This window comes from Corvus moneduloides, chromosome 20 (genome assembly GCF_009650955.1).
Source record: "Corvus moneduloides isolate bCorMon1 chromosome 20, bCorMon1.pri, whole genome shotgun sequence".
Taxonomy (NCBI): domain Eukaryota; kingdom Metazoa; phylum Chordata; class Aves; order Passeriformes; family Corvidae; genus Corvus; species Corvus moneduloides.
The window spans coordinates 2,498,570-2,513,865 of NC_045495.1; the positions used below are offsets into that span (position 1 = coordinate 2,498,570).

General features: G+C 43.2%; 1 protein-coding gene across 1 annotated transcript; it reads right to left on the bottom strand.

Annotated features, from left to right (window-relative positions):
* Positions 1 to 396: 396 nt before the first annotated feature.
* On the bottom strand, positions 397 to 15,193 carry INTS2 (integrator complex subunit 2). The gene is made up of 24 exons (XM_032130036.1): positions 14,826 to 15,193; positions 14,213 to 14,351; positions 13,477 to 13,579; positions 13,193 to 13,306; positions 12,724 to 12,854; positions 12,464 to 12,637; positions 11,726 to 11,952; positions 11,087 to 11,212; positions 10,457 to 10,528; positions 10,241 to 10,355; positions 9,535 to 9,603; positions 9,235 to 9,369; positions 8,642 to 8,818; positions 8,295 to 8,403; positions 7,484 to 7,588; positions 6,843 to 7,007; positions 6,494 to 6,695; positions 5,841 to 5,966; positions 5,046 to 5,235; positions 3,875 to 4,117; positions 2,771 to 2,878; positions 2,270 to 2,375; positions 1,924 to 2,100; positions 397 to 1,697 (listed from the first exon to the last, which is right to left on the bottom strand). The coding sequence occupies exons 1-24, from the start codon at positions 15,116 to 15,118 to the stop codon at positions 1,528 to 1,530; spliced, it is 3,576 nt and encodes a 1,191-aa protein (XP_031985927.1). The 5' UTR covers positions 15,119 to 15,193; the 3' UTR covers positions 397 to 1,527.
* Positions 15,194 to 15,296: the final 103 nt, after the last annotated feature.

Consider the following 15,296-nt stretch of genomic DNA (forward strand, 5'->3'; position numbering starts at 1 on the left):
TACGCGTTGCTAGGCAACCGCGCGCCCTGTGAAATACTCGAATACTCGTTATTGGCCTTTATCATGATTATTATGAATTATATTATCATATTATTCTATTATTTGGGTTTGTATTTATTATAAATAAATTGTATAAGCATTGCATACTATTATTTGGCATCATTATCATTATTATTATTACTATTACTATTATTATCATCCTTGTTTTAAGTCCACAGAAAACACAATGAAAAAATTAATAGTTTTCATAAAGCCAGTGTCTTTTCACTACTGCCACACACAGAAGCCCCAAGTTCTTCTCTTCTTGTCAGGTGTCTGTACCCCGAGGTGTTTTCCTCAGGTGAAATTTGGGATGAATCTGGAAAACTTAAGATCAATACAGGCAACCCCTTTGAATTTCAGTCGTACTGTTGTTGGTTTTTTTATTTAAATACCACTACAGCATATAAAATTACACTTGGAACTGAGGAGAAAAAAAAATACATACATTCAGATTATTTACATAATTTACATTAAAATGACAAAAATACACTCGGTAGGCAGATGGTGATATGGGGTGTTACAGCCAGGAATCCTGGAACACAAATCCACAGGGGTTTTCCTACATTTCCATGTGGTAATTCCATCTTTATATGCAAAGGAACAACCAACTCCATGATGGAGCACAAAGGATTTGGCCTTGGAAGTGCTTTGGCATGGCTGAAACCTGTAATTCCTCTCCTTATTCCTCTGCACAGTCACCCACAGCATCCATTTCTTTTTTTAATCTTATCCTGATGACAGCTCAAGATACCATTTCTTCATTTCTTCAAGTCTTTTTCAACTTTTTTAAGTTAAAAAATGTAAAACCATCTGAGGTGCATTCTTTAAAAAAATCACATTTATACAGCTCATTTTTACTATCAGTACTTTCTTTTTTTTAAAAGAAACTTTTAGACCAGTTTCAAACTCTCAATGAAGGCTGGCTGATCTTTAAATTAAGTTCCTGATCTCATGAACTTAAGCTTTGACCAATGGTTTGATACACAAATAAAAGTGAAAACATTTTCTTAGAACTCGGTGTGATGGTGCAAGTTACTGACACCACTTTTTCAAGTATTCCTTGGAGTATTTTATTCCAACTTGCTCTGCAAGGCTCTGGAACTGCAGCTCATTTAACTCAAGCAAAGCACTTCAATCTCAAATTTTTCTTCCCCATCATTTTGCTGTTTGCCCAACAAATTAAATATTCACTTTTCAGTGTTATAAAACCCTTCCAGGTGTGTTGCTGCATCACTTCAGGAACTGAGCAAGCCTGAAAATCATGGTTTCCCTGGAAACTATTTACTGATCCCATCAGCCTCAGAAGTTTTCACTGAAAGCAACAAAATCCTGTTGAAAGGATTTTCTTCTCAGCTGTGACTGAATGAAATTAATGAAAAATGTGGACTTTTGCTCCAGTTCCTCAGTCCACTTTCACAGCTTTTTCCAAATGTAGGCACCATAAACAGAGGGGAAAGCTACAGTACAGCTTCCCTGGAGTTTTTCCTAAACTCCACTGACACTCATGTTAATTATTTCAATGATGGTGTTTTCCACACACTGGCACAGCCGAACATCGGGGTCCAGGCTTGCAGTGTCCCTGGAACAGCTTTTGCTGGAGGAATCTTTACAGAGTCCTGAGAAATCATGTGGCTTCTCCTTCAGTTGCTGCAGACCTAGCAAATGAAGCAGAAGCAGCAAAATACATCTAAGTAAGTATTGACAGTTGTTATTTTACAGCCATAACACAAATATGGATGCCATGAGAGTGCAAAGCTGAGCCAGCACTATTCCAGGCACCAGCACTCACCCCACAGGTTATTTCTAGAGACACCACAACACTTCTGTTTCAGTTGCCTAGGTCTGACTCCTTTGGGGTGTTTTTTAAGGTTCTTGACTTACGGGTGATGATGGGGTCGAAGTCCCGTGTCTGTGTAGCAACATCGGAGGCACAAACTTGTCCTATTTGGATCAGCAGGGACATGATGTCCTCATACAGGGGAGGAAAGGCTTGGCAGAAGGACACCAGGCAAGGCAGGGTGGGCATGAAAAACGTGTAACGCTTGGACTGGGTCAGAACTGCCAAGCAGAAGAAAATGGAGAAGTAAAAATAAATGATTATGAAATCCAATCAAGAACTGTTGTTGCATTTACAACAGCAATTAGACACTTAGATAAAACTGCATTCAGCCTAGAGAAATCATTCTGGCTCCCACAGCAGTGAATTCTGGGGTTGCTGGGGTGATACCTGTGAGCAGGGTCCCCATCACGTTGATGGCCAAACGAGCCACGCTGAGGGATTTGGGCAGGGCATACTGGATACACAGATAGGAAAGCAACTGGATGGCAAAGATCTGTCAAGTAGGGGACAGGCAAGAGACAGAAGCAAGAGATGAGCAACAAAGCACCACACAATTTACAATGCAACCCTGATAAAAGATCTTTAGGTCTGATATGTTCCAGTTTTAACCTTAGTTGATCAGCAGTAACTCAATACTAGAAAGGATTAAATAAGAGCAACTACAAAGTTGGTTTGATACAGAAACAGGGAATCTTTAGCCCAACAAATTCCAGTTGTCTGCAATGCCAGGCCTTTAATTTAAGGTAAAAGTGCTACAAATATTACCTTAATACCCCAGACAAGTTGGAACAGGACATTTTTAGTAACTATTTTATTCCCTCCCCTCAGCCAGTATTTCATCAGGGCTAACACCCACAGTGATCCTCCAGCCAGGTGACTGCACAGTACCTGTTTTTCAAGTTCAGGCTGGGCAATGAGCTCAGGAATGAAATCCAGACAGATGTGCATGGATGGGATCCCAGCCACTGTCAGTGACAGAAGCTCACATGGATAACCCTGTGGGATTAAGAAAACAGATGTGCCAATGCGTCACAGGCGTGTTTTAAAAATCCTGCTTCAAAGAAGATTTTAAATTATACCTGTGTTAATGCTTTTTTTAAAAATGAATATATTTGTAACTCCCTTTTGTTCAGAGGTTGCAGCAGGCCTGTAATGCCAAGGCAACAAGAGGCAGGCTGGGTACAAACCCAGGGTCTGAATCAGTTCTTTACCCTCAATATTCAATGAATTATTTGCATGGAAACTCTCCCTCCACCCCCCAACCAAACCCAGACTGCAGTGACCCTTTCCCTCTGTGTCTTTCCTGTGTTCTGAATTTCACCATCAGCCCCAACCTGCTCATTTCACAACTGCCTCATAATGACTTTTTTATCACTTAATCAGTTCCAGGTCAAGGTAAGTTAACTCCTTGTAAAGAGTCTGCCATCTGGCAAGGAGTAATTTAATATGCATTAAAAACACATTTCTATTTTAAAAATTGCTAATCTTTTCCCTCTTCATTTTTTGAAGGTGCTCAGCTGCTTTGGCAGGGCCAACCTTTCTCCTTCCACTCTAAAGAGATAAACTGTGCCCTAACAAAAAGGAAAGATAAGATGTTTACATTTGAAGCCAAATGAGATTTGAATAATGGGAATATTAATTTAAAAACATGGCCAGAAAAAACTAACCCAAAAAAGATGTGGAACAAGTAATCATAAGATGATTGGGGCAGTTTTCCTTGGCCTAGATGGACAAATTTAAGAAGGGCAGAGGCACAAAGTAGGTGTTTAATGATGAGGAACAGGCAGAGTTCAGGTGCTGCCTTCTTACCACAACCAAGACACCAAGCACTGAAATAGGGATGAAGTGTGAGCTCTACAAATTGGAGGAGACAGGAAGGAGAAAAGTGGGTTGTTGTAATTTCTGAGGAACATTCAGCAGCCCCCAACCACTCCACTTGGCTCTTTGCCAACCTGACAAACCAAAACAGAGCTAAAGCAGTGCAAAGCAGACCTGGAAGTGCACGAGTTTGACGATGTTGGGGTCAGCAATGTACATCTGGTGCAGCAGGCAGCAGATGAGGCACTGCACCTCCCGCAGGTTGCACAGCAAACTCTCCTCCTCCTCTGCCTCAGCACCCTGCGGGCTCGGGGGGCTCTGCACATCCCTCAGTAAATCATGAGCAGTGCTGCTCTGGCCCTTCTCTTCTTCTGTAGGCAAGCAGATCTCCAGAAGGATCTGCACAGCAGCACTGTCCTGTGGAGAAAAGCCACAGACGATGCTTAAAAAACTCCTAGTGAAATAAATCAAATACAAAATAAGGACAATTTAAGAAATGGAAGATTGCCATGTGATTAGGATTTCTACCTACAAGTTTTTTTAAGTGCAGAATGAAAATGACTCAGCCGTAGAATCAGAACGTTTTAAAAACTTCAACACTTTATCTCAATCAAGACTCAAATTTAAAAAGGCTGAATCCAACAGATTAACATAATCACAGATAGAAAGAGTCAATTCAATGGAATCTCGTATTACTTCAAAATAAATATCCAGTGGTCCCTTAAAGCATCCAGAGCAGACAAAATATGCACAAGGCCATGTAATTCACAGTATTCAAGGGAGACCACCTTGCTCATTTAAATATAAAACTTCCTATTAACTCAAAAATCATGTTATAATGGGAACTTCCTATGTGACATTTTTCCAGACAGAGGGATGAAGAGATGTCTGTGAAACAGGATTACTCAAGAATTTCCATAAGGTCAAGTTAAAGAAGTGAACCGTCCTTCAGCCTCCCACTTCCCAGTGCTGGCTGCTTCCCTGAAACATCCTTCTGATGATCAGACATAGGTCTGTCACGTTTATTGATGTTTTACTGCTCCAAATCCAAGCACAGAAACAGCCTCTGGATCACACAAGCACCAAGGCAAAAGGGCTGGTAAGCAGAACTCTTCTGTTCTGACAGAACAACCACTATCAAAGCAGTAAATCAGCACAATGCTTCAGACAAGAAAAAAGAAAATATTTAACCATCTGAATAGAGAGGCAGTTTTCTTTTCCATGGTAACAGAAGTTGGTAAAAAACCAAATGAATTTAAAAGGTCCCCTTTTTTAATTTCCTGTTTCTGCATTTCTCTTTTATCTGTTTTTCCTCACATTGCGTAATATCCATTTCTTCCCTTACCTGAGCAGCAAGCAAAGCATTTTTTAGTTCTTCTCTTGTAACTTCTGGGGCCTCTGGACCCATTGCATTGTTTTGGGATGGCCTAATGTCCTGCTCTGCTGTTTCTTTCAGGTGAGCATTAAGGTAAGCTTTTGAAGCAAGAAGATACCCATTCAACATGTGCAAAATGATATCCATCAGAGGAGGACTCCTGATATGGGAACACAGTAAAATAAAGACATTTCAGTAACATGAACAAACTAAAAGCACTCCCAAAGGCTGTAGCACCACAGCTCCTCCTCTGGCATTGCTGACATCTGGAGGAACCAATTTCTAAGTACTGCAAAGACTTCCCTGGGAAATGAAGCAAATCTGCCTTTGTCACATCCATCAAGCACCCACTGCCAGAAACTGTTCCCCAAAAGGATGGAAAACCTACAGGCCCAAGAGGGATGGCACAAGAGCTGGAAGGATGTTACAGCTACAACCTCACCCACCACCACATGGAGCAGCCATTCCAAACACGCTGCAAAGCCATTTACCACAAATTCACACACCCAAATCCAGAATGGATGAGCCATGTGCAAATCCCAAAGTTTCCAAAACACAGCTGGGCACTCAGCTGGACAGGACTAAATGCTGGAACAGCAGGCCCAGCTCCTCAGTCCTCAGGCCAAGCTTAAAACAACACAGATGCAATTGCCAAGCTCCTGTGATTAGCTTGCAAAGATGTTTTGAAGTGCTGAAAGCTTTTAGAAGTTTTCTGATGGACACCTTTATGTTTAGCATTCACTGTGTAGCAGCACAGACACTCACCTGTGAACTCTCTGATCACACCTCAGTACAATCAGGGGATCAATCATCAGATCATTCTGGGTGTATTTCTGCTGTCGGACTATTTTTGCGGAAGGCTGCAGGGCATTAACAGTCATCACCCACAACCTAAAATGAGAATACTCTTATGATTTTTTAATAGAAAATTTTTATAAGAAAAGGGGTTCCCTAACCATTTGGTCACTCAGCCATATTTTTCTAGGCCTATCAAATAGCAAAATCCCTATTTTCAGCCCTTGAAGTTAACCAAGGTGCAGTTAACTTAACACTCCCCAGACTCACAGCAGTTTTCACTGCAGTAGAGTATCTACTTCATTAAAAAAGCCATTTTTTTTACCAAAGTGAGTTCCTGTTTCATCAGTAATTCACATAAACAATAGACAGTATAAAACTACACTCCTGTATTTTAAACTGAACTGGTGACTTCCTTTCCCCTGAGAACAAGAACCACCTTCCTTTTAAATGCAAAGGTTCAAAACGTCCACAAACCAAAAAGAAATGCAGCTCCAACACAATCTATTCAGTCACAGCCTCCAATCTCCCAGATAAAGGCATTGTATCATTATTTTTAAAAGGGGAAGTGGCCTCCCACCTATGTGCACCAAGAAGCCAAACAGTATTCTGAGCCTTGATACCTTCTGGGCATGACAGTGTTCAGAACCATCCAGAGTTTATTGACAGCCTGCAGAATCCCCCGTGGGACTCCAGCTTCCAGCAAGAGATTCATGTTTGAGGTCAACACTTCTGCATAGGGGATCAATTCTCCAGCTGAGAGAAGGGTCAAATGTTCCAGGATCTGCATCAGCTGGGTGTGATTTCCAGGAAGCATGGAAAATGCTGCAAACAAAAACAACAGGACCTTGGTAAAACTGGACTTCTGATATTTGAAGCATTTCTGCTGTACCAATGCAGTATAATGACCCTTCCAAATCCACTATATTCCAACCCATTTGGAAAGAATTTACTTGGAATGAAGTTATTTACCTTCTTGGAGCTGTTTGGGAGAGTGGTTCTTGGCCATGTTGGTGAGGAGCATCCTCCTGAGCAGGGCGTCAGTGCCGGTGATCTGCTCCTCGCAGATCCAGTCGTCCACGATGCACAGGTGCGGGTAGTTGGTGGCCAGGAGCCTCAGCAGGGCAGAGTGCAACCCTTGGGGACATCAGGGACATTCACAGCTCAGATTTGAGCAGCTGCATCTCTCACCTGAACACATCTGGGCCTTTCATTTCAACCACTGACCTGTAGTGAATCACTGCCAAGCAGCTCAGTGAGGTGCACGTTCATAACCTGATCTTCTAACTCCAACAGAGAGGAGAAGTTACCCTTTGGAAAGGTGGGAGGACTCTACAGTATAAACTCTTAAACTCAGCCTGGAATATTCAACATTCTCATGTAATTCCTACCCTAAAACCTGCCCTAGGGAGGTAAGACCCACTCTAAAAGGAACTGCTTTCCTCACACTTTCACTGTTACTCTTCAAACATCTCTGCAATCTCAGTAGCTACTCCTGAGAGATTTTTAAAGCAGTAAAAATGAAAGCAAGCTACGAAAAAAGCAACAGCCACTGAGCTGAGAACACTCAGCCTTCCTTCTCATGCACTTTAGACCTTCACACACATTTTTACCTCCCAGTTCCTGCTGTAGCCCCTGTGCCTGCCGGATGAGGTACTTGATTGGAATCTGATCCATCAATGCTGAAGAGTAGGACTTGGGTTTTCTCTGCATTGCAGCTACAGGGGAACGGGACAAGAAACCAAATGTAACAGTTACAGCTAAAAACAAGTATTTCCCCAACTGGATCAATAAAGAAAATGTAAAGCACTGGTCTCTATCCAGGTAAAATCGAGAAAATATCTGTAATTGATTTTACAGTGTTTCAGGCTTCCTTGATTAGCATGAAGAAAAAAGACTGAAGAATGCTGGAAGTTTTGCACCTTTAAAAGGGCTGGTAAAAACACACAGCAGATATAAACACTCAATTTTCACTGAAGTTTAATTTCATCAATAAAATACACAGCAGTCTTTTAGCACTGATTTAAAGTCTCCATTTCAAAGGCAAAAACGGGATCATTAAGTATTGCCAACTATAAAATTGCCAACTCAAAGAAAAGTGTGTGCAAGTTTGATGACACGTGAATAAAGGAAGATCTCAATTATGAAGTCTTTGTTAATTTTTGTTACATTCATTAGATGCTCATAAACATTTCTTGTAACTCTTTGGCCAGCTTGGACCTCTATTAATCTGCAAAACAAATTACTCAACTACAGAGTTTTAGCAGGAACTTAATGTCCTAAATCTCTACAGTAATGTTTTATTTAATACAAACTTCTTAAAAGTTTTATGCTATGCTTGAATCTGACAGCAGCATGACTTTTTCCTCTCTTTGCACCTAATTTTCAGTTAATCTGTTTCCCCCCTGATGTTCTCACATTTACCTAGAATCTTTGTGTTGGCCAGCAGTGCCTCTTCATAGGACAGGACATAGTAGAGGACGAGCAGTTGTGTGGTGATGCTGAAGCGCTGGGTGGGACGAGTATTTTCTCCCTGCACATAAAACCATACACAAAGGTCAGGTTGCAGTCCTGATTCTTGTGAAGAAAAATTTGGGTTTACCTACAAATATGATGAATACCTGAGTAACAAGATTCACTTAAAAACACATGACTGTAGCAGGAAACAGTTTACAGGCAGTAAAGACAAAAAGTGAGGCAACTTAACATAAGTGCAAAATCCTGAATCACGTTCACATAAAGTACATGAAAGATCCAAACAAGTCCATTACCCCAGAGAGTCCTTGGAAAACATTAAGGATCTCCTGTTCTGTGACAGGCTGATTGGTGGCCTCTGGGTTGGATTTAGATGCAGGAGTAAGGATGGAGTTAATGTAGACATCAATAAGGGGAAGCAGCTGAGGGTGGAGCGGGGTGCTGGTTTCACAGAGCTGCCGATAGATCCAGTCCTAGAAGAGAACATCCCATGACATGAGCAGCTGCCAGTTTGCTTTGTCTGCAAGTAAAACCCCTTTTAATAAATGAGGCTTTGACTTTGGAAAGTGCAACATCAGTTCTGAATTGGTCATGAACCCTGTATCCTGGATCCTGATTCACAAACAGAACTTGTCCTGGCTGGAAAATCATTCTGACTACGATTAAGCACAAATGGGGGAGAGAAACTTACTATTTTTAACTTCACTAAGTTGTGGTCTCTGGATTACAGAGCTAAAAATGGGCACCCTGACTTAAAACACAGTTCCTTCTTAAATTACATGGTAGTAAGGCACAAAATTCATCAAGAATTCTGCTCCTATAATTGAACCAGCCTGCAAAACCTCATCGGCATTCAGAATTACAAACAGAAATAAAACAAAGGTCATACCTTAATGGATACTTTGTGCTTGGTGAAGGAACGACTCTTTAAAAGCTGGTAAATGCAGTGAATAGGTAAAAAGCCAGTGATGTTGGCACTGAGGTTGCCTGTAACAGGCACACGGACAGCATGGGCTGTAACCACCTAAAGGAAAGATACAATTAACAGAAAAACACCACTTCGCACAAGGCACAAGGTGTAAAAGTCACAGAGCCACAGTCCTGACTGGAATCTCTTTATTTTTGCAGAATACCCCAAAGGGAAAGGAAAGGGCAGAGGGGGGAAAAAAAATCCCTAGGTTGAAAATACCTGTTCAGTGAAAATCTCCTGTGTGAAGATTGTCTTCATTCTGCTGAGCGAGCTGGGCTTAATAACAATCTGAAATTCAGAAGAAAGTACTTAGAATTGAAAGTACTTCTTACAACTAAATTTATTTTATAAACTGTTAACTTTTAGCCCTTTAAAACTTGTCTTGACTGGGATACCAGGAAAATGTTCACATTTGTACCAAATGTCGAACAGAAATATTTTCAAATGTCACAAGTTCATCACCCCATGTCTTCCTTGTCCTAAAAACTCCCTACCCAGCTTTTACATCCGGTGAGACACTGTTTCACAATAGTGAATTGCTGGCAAATGTCCTTTAGTAATTTACTGAAATTAATTTTTAGATATATAGGTATTTCTTTTAATGATTTAAAATAAAAGCCTTGTAGCTCCATTAGGAAACTACTTCAATCAGTCTTCTAAGAAGTTCATTTCTTGGAAATAATGATTTCAACAGGGCAGCACTTTTTGAAGATACTTTTATCATAATATACTTCTGTATCAAAAGCTATGCACATTTTAATGCTCTTTCAGAGGAATTATTACCCATTTTTCAGGTTACGTTTAGTTTAGGTATATTACAAAACTAAAGTTCTTTATATCAAAAATAAATACCAAAGCATCAAAACACAGCAAAAAGTTGATTTTAACAGACAAATGTACAGGCTAGAAATAGTTTAGGATTTACCTTCATTCCCAAGGTGGAACACACCAAATCGATGATGGCACTGAGCTGGTTGCTGTGGAAGTACATGGCTACCAAGAGGAGCATCTCTCCAAAGGAAGCAGACACACCAGAAATGCTGATGGTAACAAAGAGCAAGAAATACAGGACATAGGTAAACAGGACATAAATAAATGTGAGATTACTGGAATCATTGAAAGAAATCCAGCCTGCTCTCACCTTTCAAAGTAGGCTTCTTCCTTTATCATCCAACTGAGCCACATCACCATGAGTTGCTCCTGTTCCGGGGTGCTGCACAAAGAAAATCCGTAATAGATCTTTTTCCCAGAAAACCAGTGCTAGTTTCACTATCACTTGCAGAAAAGCCAGTATTTGAGGAATCTTACACCAGGAGACTTTTTGTCACTTTCACTGTAGCATCCAACTGCTGAGAAGCAGTGATATTTGGCACAACGGTCAGTCCAACTGTCAGGCAACTTCCTTTTTGGAATGCACCCAACAGAAAGCTACCCCCCTGAATTATCTGCACTGCTTCTCTTTTGAACAGGGACTCTAAAGAATTTAGCCATGAGCTTGTTCCATAGAAAAGTGAACTAGTCGGGCCTACTTTAGTCTTCAAAAAACCACTCAAACTAAGTTCATGCTAATGCTCCCCTCTCAAAAGACTTGCTATAAAACAAGAGTGAAATATCCATTCACTCACTGCAGAGTGAGACAAATCCCTTCCATCAACATACGGAGATTTATAAAGAATTAGAGGGGAAAAAACTGTGCAGGTCTGGGAAGGGCATTGCCTTAATGGTGCTAAAACAGTCAGATCTTCCAAAGCTCCTCCTGTACTGAGAGTACCTGACCAGAGTGGAGAAGGCCAGGAGCATGCAGAAGGACAGGGACACAAAGCGGACACCGGCCGGGGTTGCGGGAGGGCGGCTCGTCATCAGCTGCAGGAGCTGCTCAGCTTCCTCATCAGTGGGCCTGAGCAGGACAGAGAACAAAACAAAGCTGGGATTTAACAGGGAAGAGATTTCCAGTCTCTCACAGTGGTTAAAGACTGAGTTTTCCCTGTTATTCAATCTATCAAGTTGGTCATTCTCTCTGAACTTAAAGACGTAAAAATCTCTGCTAAGAGACAACAGTGAGAAAGCTTCCCCAGGATATAATCTTGCCTATTAGTACAAACTACTTAAATTGAAACTAACAATGCATAAAGATGCTACATTAGTACTCTCTAAAAAGTGAAAGCAAAGGAACAGAAATTCAAAATCCATACAATTACACACTGCTCCAACCATGTGGGTTTAGACTTCCCTTAACAAGTCTGCAGAAGTGATTTTGCAGCAACAGAGCCTCCCCTAGTACTGAAATTGGTGAGTCCTGCCGCAGGTTTTGAGGACACAGTGGCATTAAGGCAGAAGTGCCCAAAGCCCTCATCCTCTGCTGAAATGGACAGCCATGAACAGAACCCCAGCACATGAGAAGGTTCCTTACTTGAGGCCAGCAATGCCCATGAGAGCACAGTAGAGCCGCAGCAAGGCGCTGGCCTTCACCACGTGCTCCTCCTTCAGCCCTGAGTACACAGACACGTTGGGCTCCGTGTCAGCATCGGCCTCCTCCACAATGTGGGTGCTGCGCACTGTGGGCAGGATGCCCATGAGCTCCAGCAGCAGCTGCCTCCTCATCTGCCACAGCACAGAGCTGATGTTATCTCTTTTTCTCTGTGTAAGGGGTTAAAAGATGAGAAACAAGACAAGTTCAGCCCATCGAACAATGCATTACTACGTAAGAGTTTCCACAGTCAAGGGAAGAGGGTTGTTTTTTTTAAACAGTTTTCAGTAGCAGGGCAACAGGCAACATGTGACCATACTAGAACAGCTTCTTACACCAAAATCCTAGCTTGAACCAAGTCAGCTAAGCAAGTCAAGATGCATCTTCCTACTGTGAACACTGAGGATGAACATACATATCAGGTAAATATTACAAACATACAATTCCCTGGTTTCCGTGCCTAAAAATCTCTCAGGGGAACAACCAAACAGCTGCTGCATTCAAGGGACATTATTTGTAGACCTGAGGGCCCCATAAGAGGCTGCCTTGTAAAGACAGGTCCTTCAAGACGTGCAAAAGGATTTATGTGCATTCAGACAAATATGCAGCCCACATCCAGAAGAGTTACAGCAAGCTACAAGAATATTTCTTTAAAAGCAGAATACTCAAAGATTTTCCTACCTGTTGGCCATTTCGGATAAAAGTTCCAAACCATGTTCGGACCTTTGCATTTGTTCCAAGCAGCAAACCACTCACAAAACACACCAGGTCACTCACTCCATCATCTGAGGATTCGTTCTTGGTGTGATCCAAGGTCAAAGCCACACCAAGACCTGGTAGGTGACACTCTTCCACCTAGATAAAACACTGAGGCTCAGCCATCTTTGTTGGGTTTGAAGCTTCAGGAAGGTTCTTAATGATGATTCTCGTGACAGACTCACCACCATGCCCCGGACCCTCAGGGCTTGGGAAGGGTTCATCTTGCACAGGTGCCGAAGAGCTTCTGTTCTGCGCCGGCCTCCAACGCTTTCCTCATCCTGCCGCTCGCCATTCTTAATCAAACCTCTGCAGACTAAAGATCCGAAAGCAGCTGTGAGGAAATCCACCCTTCCTAATACAAATTTTCACCTCATGTCTCAGTGGAAGGGACAAGAACTGTTAGCTAGGACAGAGCAGGTTCTTAGCCCCAGCCGTTCCCTGCCCAATCAGCCTTTGTAACGGTGACCTACAGATGAAAAGCTGTGACACAAAACGAGCCTGGCCTATAAGCAGGCTGCAAAAAATGGGAATCAACATGATCAGATGGCACCATCCAGCAGTTCAAATCTGTGTAACTCGTGGGTTAGCCCAGAATTAACCACACTGATGGAAATCATTTCAGAAGCTGGAGAAGAAGCAGCTGTAACTCACCCTCGTTGAAGCTGTCAGGGACATTGGCCACCAGAAGGCAAAGGAACCAAGCTCCGTTCTTAACATGCAACAGAGCTTCGGCCACATCCACTATTGGCAACAGTGAGGGCAGCTCTGGGCGGAAAGAAGGTGTTGAAAGTCACAATGTTTCATTGGGAAACAAAAAACCCCGTTTCCAAGAGCTGCACAGCTTAGATTAACCTTAAATCTGTCACGACAGCTCCAAAAGTTTTTTGTTGCGCTTGTGAGAAGGCAGAGAATACCATAAATACAGAACACCACACCTGCTTGTAAAATGCAGAGAACATCTGCTGCCTCCTCCAGGTAAACAGGACTCTCGAAGAGCTCAGAAGACTTGAGGAAAAACTCGCCGTTTGATTCTGACACCTGCAAGACAATATTTATCATCACTGAACAAGTTTTATGAAACAATTTATCTAAATCTGCTTTAAATTCAGCATGTTTAATAGATTAAAAACTGCCAAAAGCATAGAGCTATCAAAACAGAATAAGCAGGAAGTTTGTAGATTAAGAAATATTTACTACTGGAAATACTTCAACACAGATGGTATCATTGCTTCTTTTCAGAAGACAGAAAAATAGCCCACTGACATTCTAAGTTTACACAAGGAAAATAAAATGTTGGGTGAGCAAGGAAGTGGGGAAAGGGAAATATGATGGCTAATACCACCTGCAATAGGAGCAAAGAATGGGATGGAGAAAAGTCATCACTTCATTTCCAAATTATTTCTGCACTGATAGGTCACCAGACCACATTATGCTTGAGTACAGCGTATTATAGAGTCTCTGTAACACCAGCAAAGACTTCCTTTAGGAAGTCACAAAGAGTTTAAGCACAAGCCACTGTCTAATCAGACTGAGACTTTGAATCTTGATAAAGCAGGTAAGGACTAGAGAAGAGTGCTCACACTACCAGCAGCACCAGAAACAGAACCAGTGTGTCAGCCAGTGCAGTGTGCAACCTAAAACTCACAAATACCCAGCTGTGAAGAAGTTCACCTTGTTCATAATGGCCAATAACTCGCTCAGCACCAGCCGGAGCCGCCGAGGAGAGTCACTGTGCTCAAATTCCAGCGTCAGCCCGTGCTGCAGCTGTGACACCAAGATGCTTTCTCCACTGCCACCTCCCAGCTTGTGCCTGGCACACAATTCAAAACAACAACTATTAAACGTTTCTGCAAAAACAGAAATACTCTCGGTTAAAGGAAGGCAGCAGTTCTCCAGGGATCTCTTCTATCCCGCCAAAGACCTGTAAAGACTGTTGTAATTCAGTACAAGACGGCTAAATCAGTAGATCATCAAAATTTCAAGCGCTTCTATTCCCCAGCAGCACAGTCAGGAAAGCGCATCCACCTGACCTGTCCCTTCATCCCACAGAGCCGCCCCAGCCCTTCCCCGCCGGGACAGCTCTCCCAGTGCACCCCACACCCTCCGCCGAGCACGGCGGGGGAACAGATCCCTAGGACAGACAATTAAACCCCAGGGCTTTCCTAGGAGATTGTCAAGGGACACGAACGGCCGGGTTCGTCCGGCACTTAAACAGCTGCAACAACTGGAAGAGCTGGAAAAGCCACACAGCGCTTCCGCCACAGATCTCCGTTCTCTGCGTTACCGGAGCTGCTGCTCCTTGCTGGCGTCCTGCTCCAGCGCGTGGAAGTCCACGGACAGTAGCGCCACGATGGAGTTGACCGCCTCGACCCCCGAGAGAAGACGCAGGATCAGCTTCTTATCCTGCGCCCAGCTCTGGCTCTGGTCGGCGGGCGCGCACAGCGCCATGCGCACGAGGCAAGGCAGCAGCAGCCGCAGCTCGGGGTCGCTCAGCGCGGCCAGGCGCACCACGTCTACCTTCTGCATCGCCTCGAAGGCGTAGGGGCTGACGAACTGCAGCGCCGAGCACTCGGACATGGCGGCGGCAGCGGCCCCCTCACAGCTCCCGCGCGCCCACCCGCCGCCGCCGCCACTACCGGGGGAAGCGGGAAGTGACGTCACGGCGGGAGGGCCGAGGGGCGGGGAAGGCTGAGGGGCGGAAAGGAAGAGGCGGGAAAGGCTGAGGGGCGGGAAAGGCTGAGGGGCACCGCCCGCC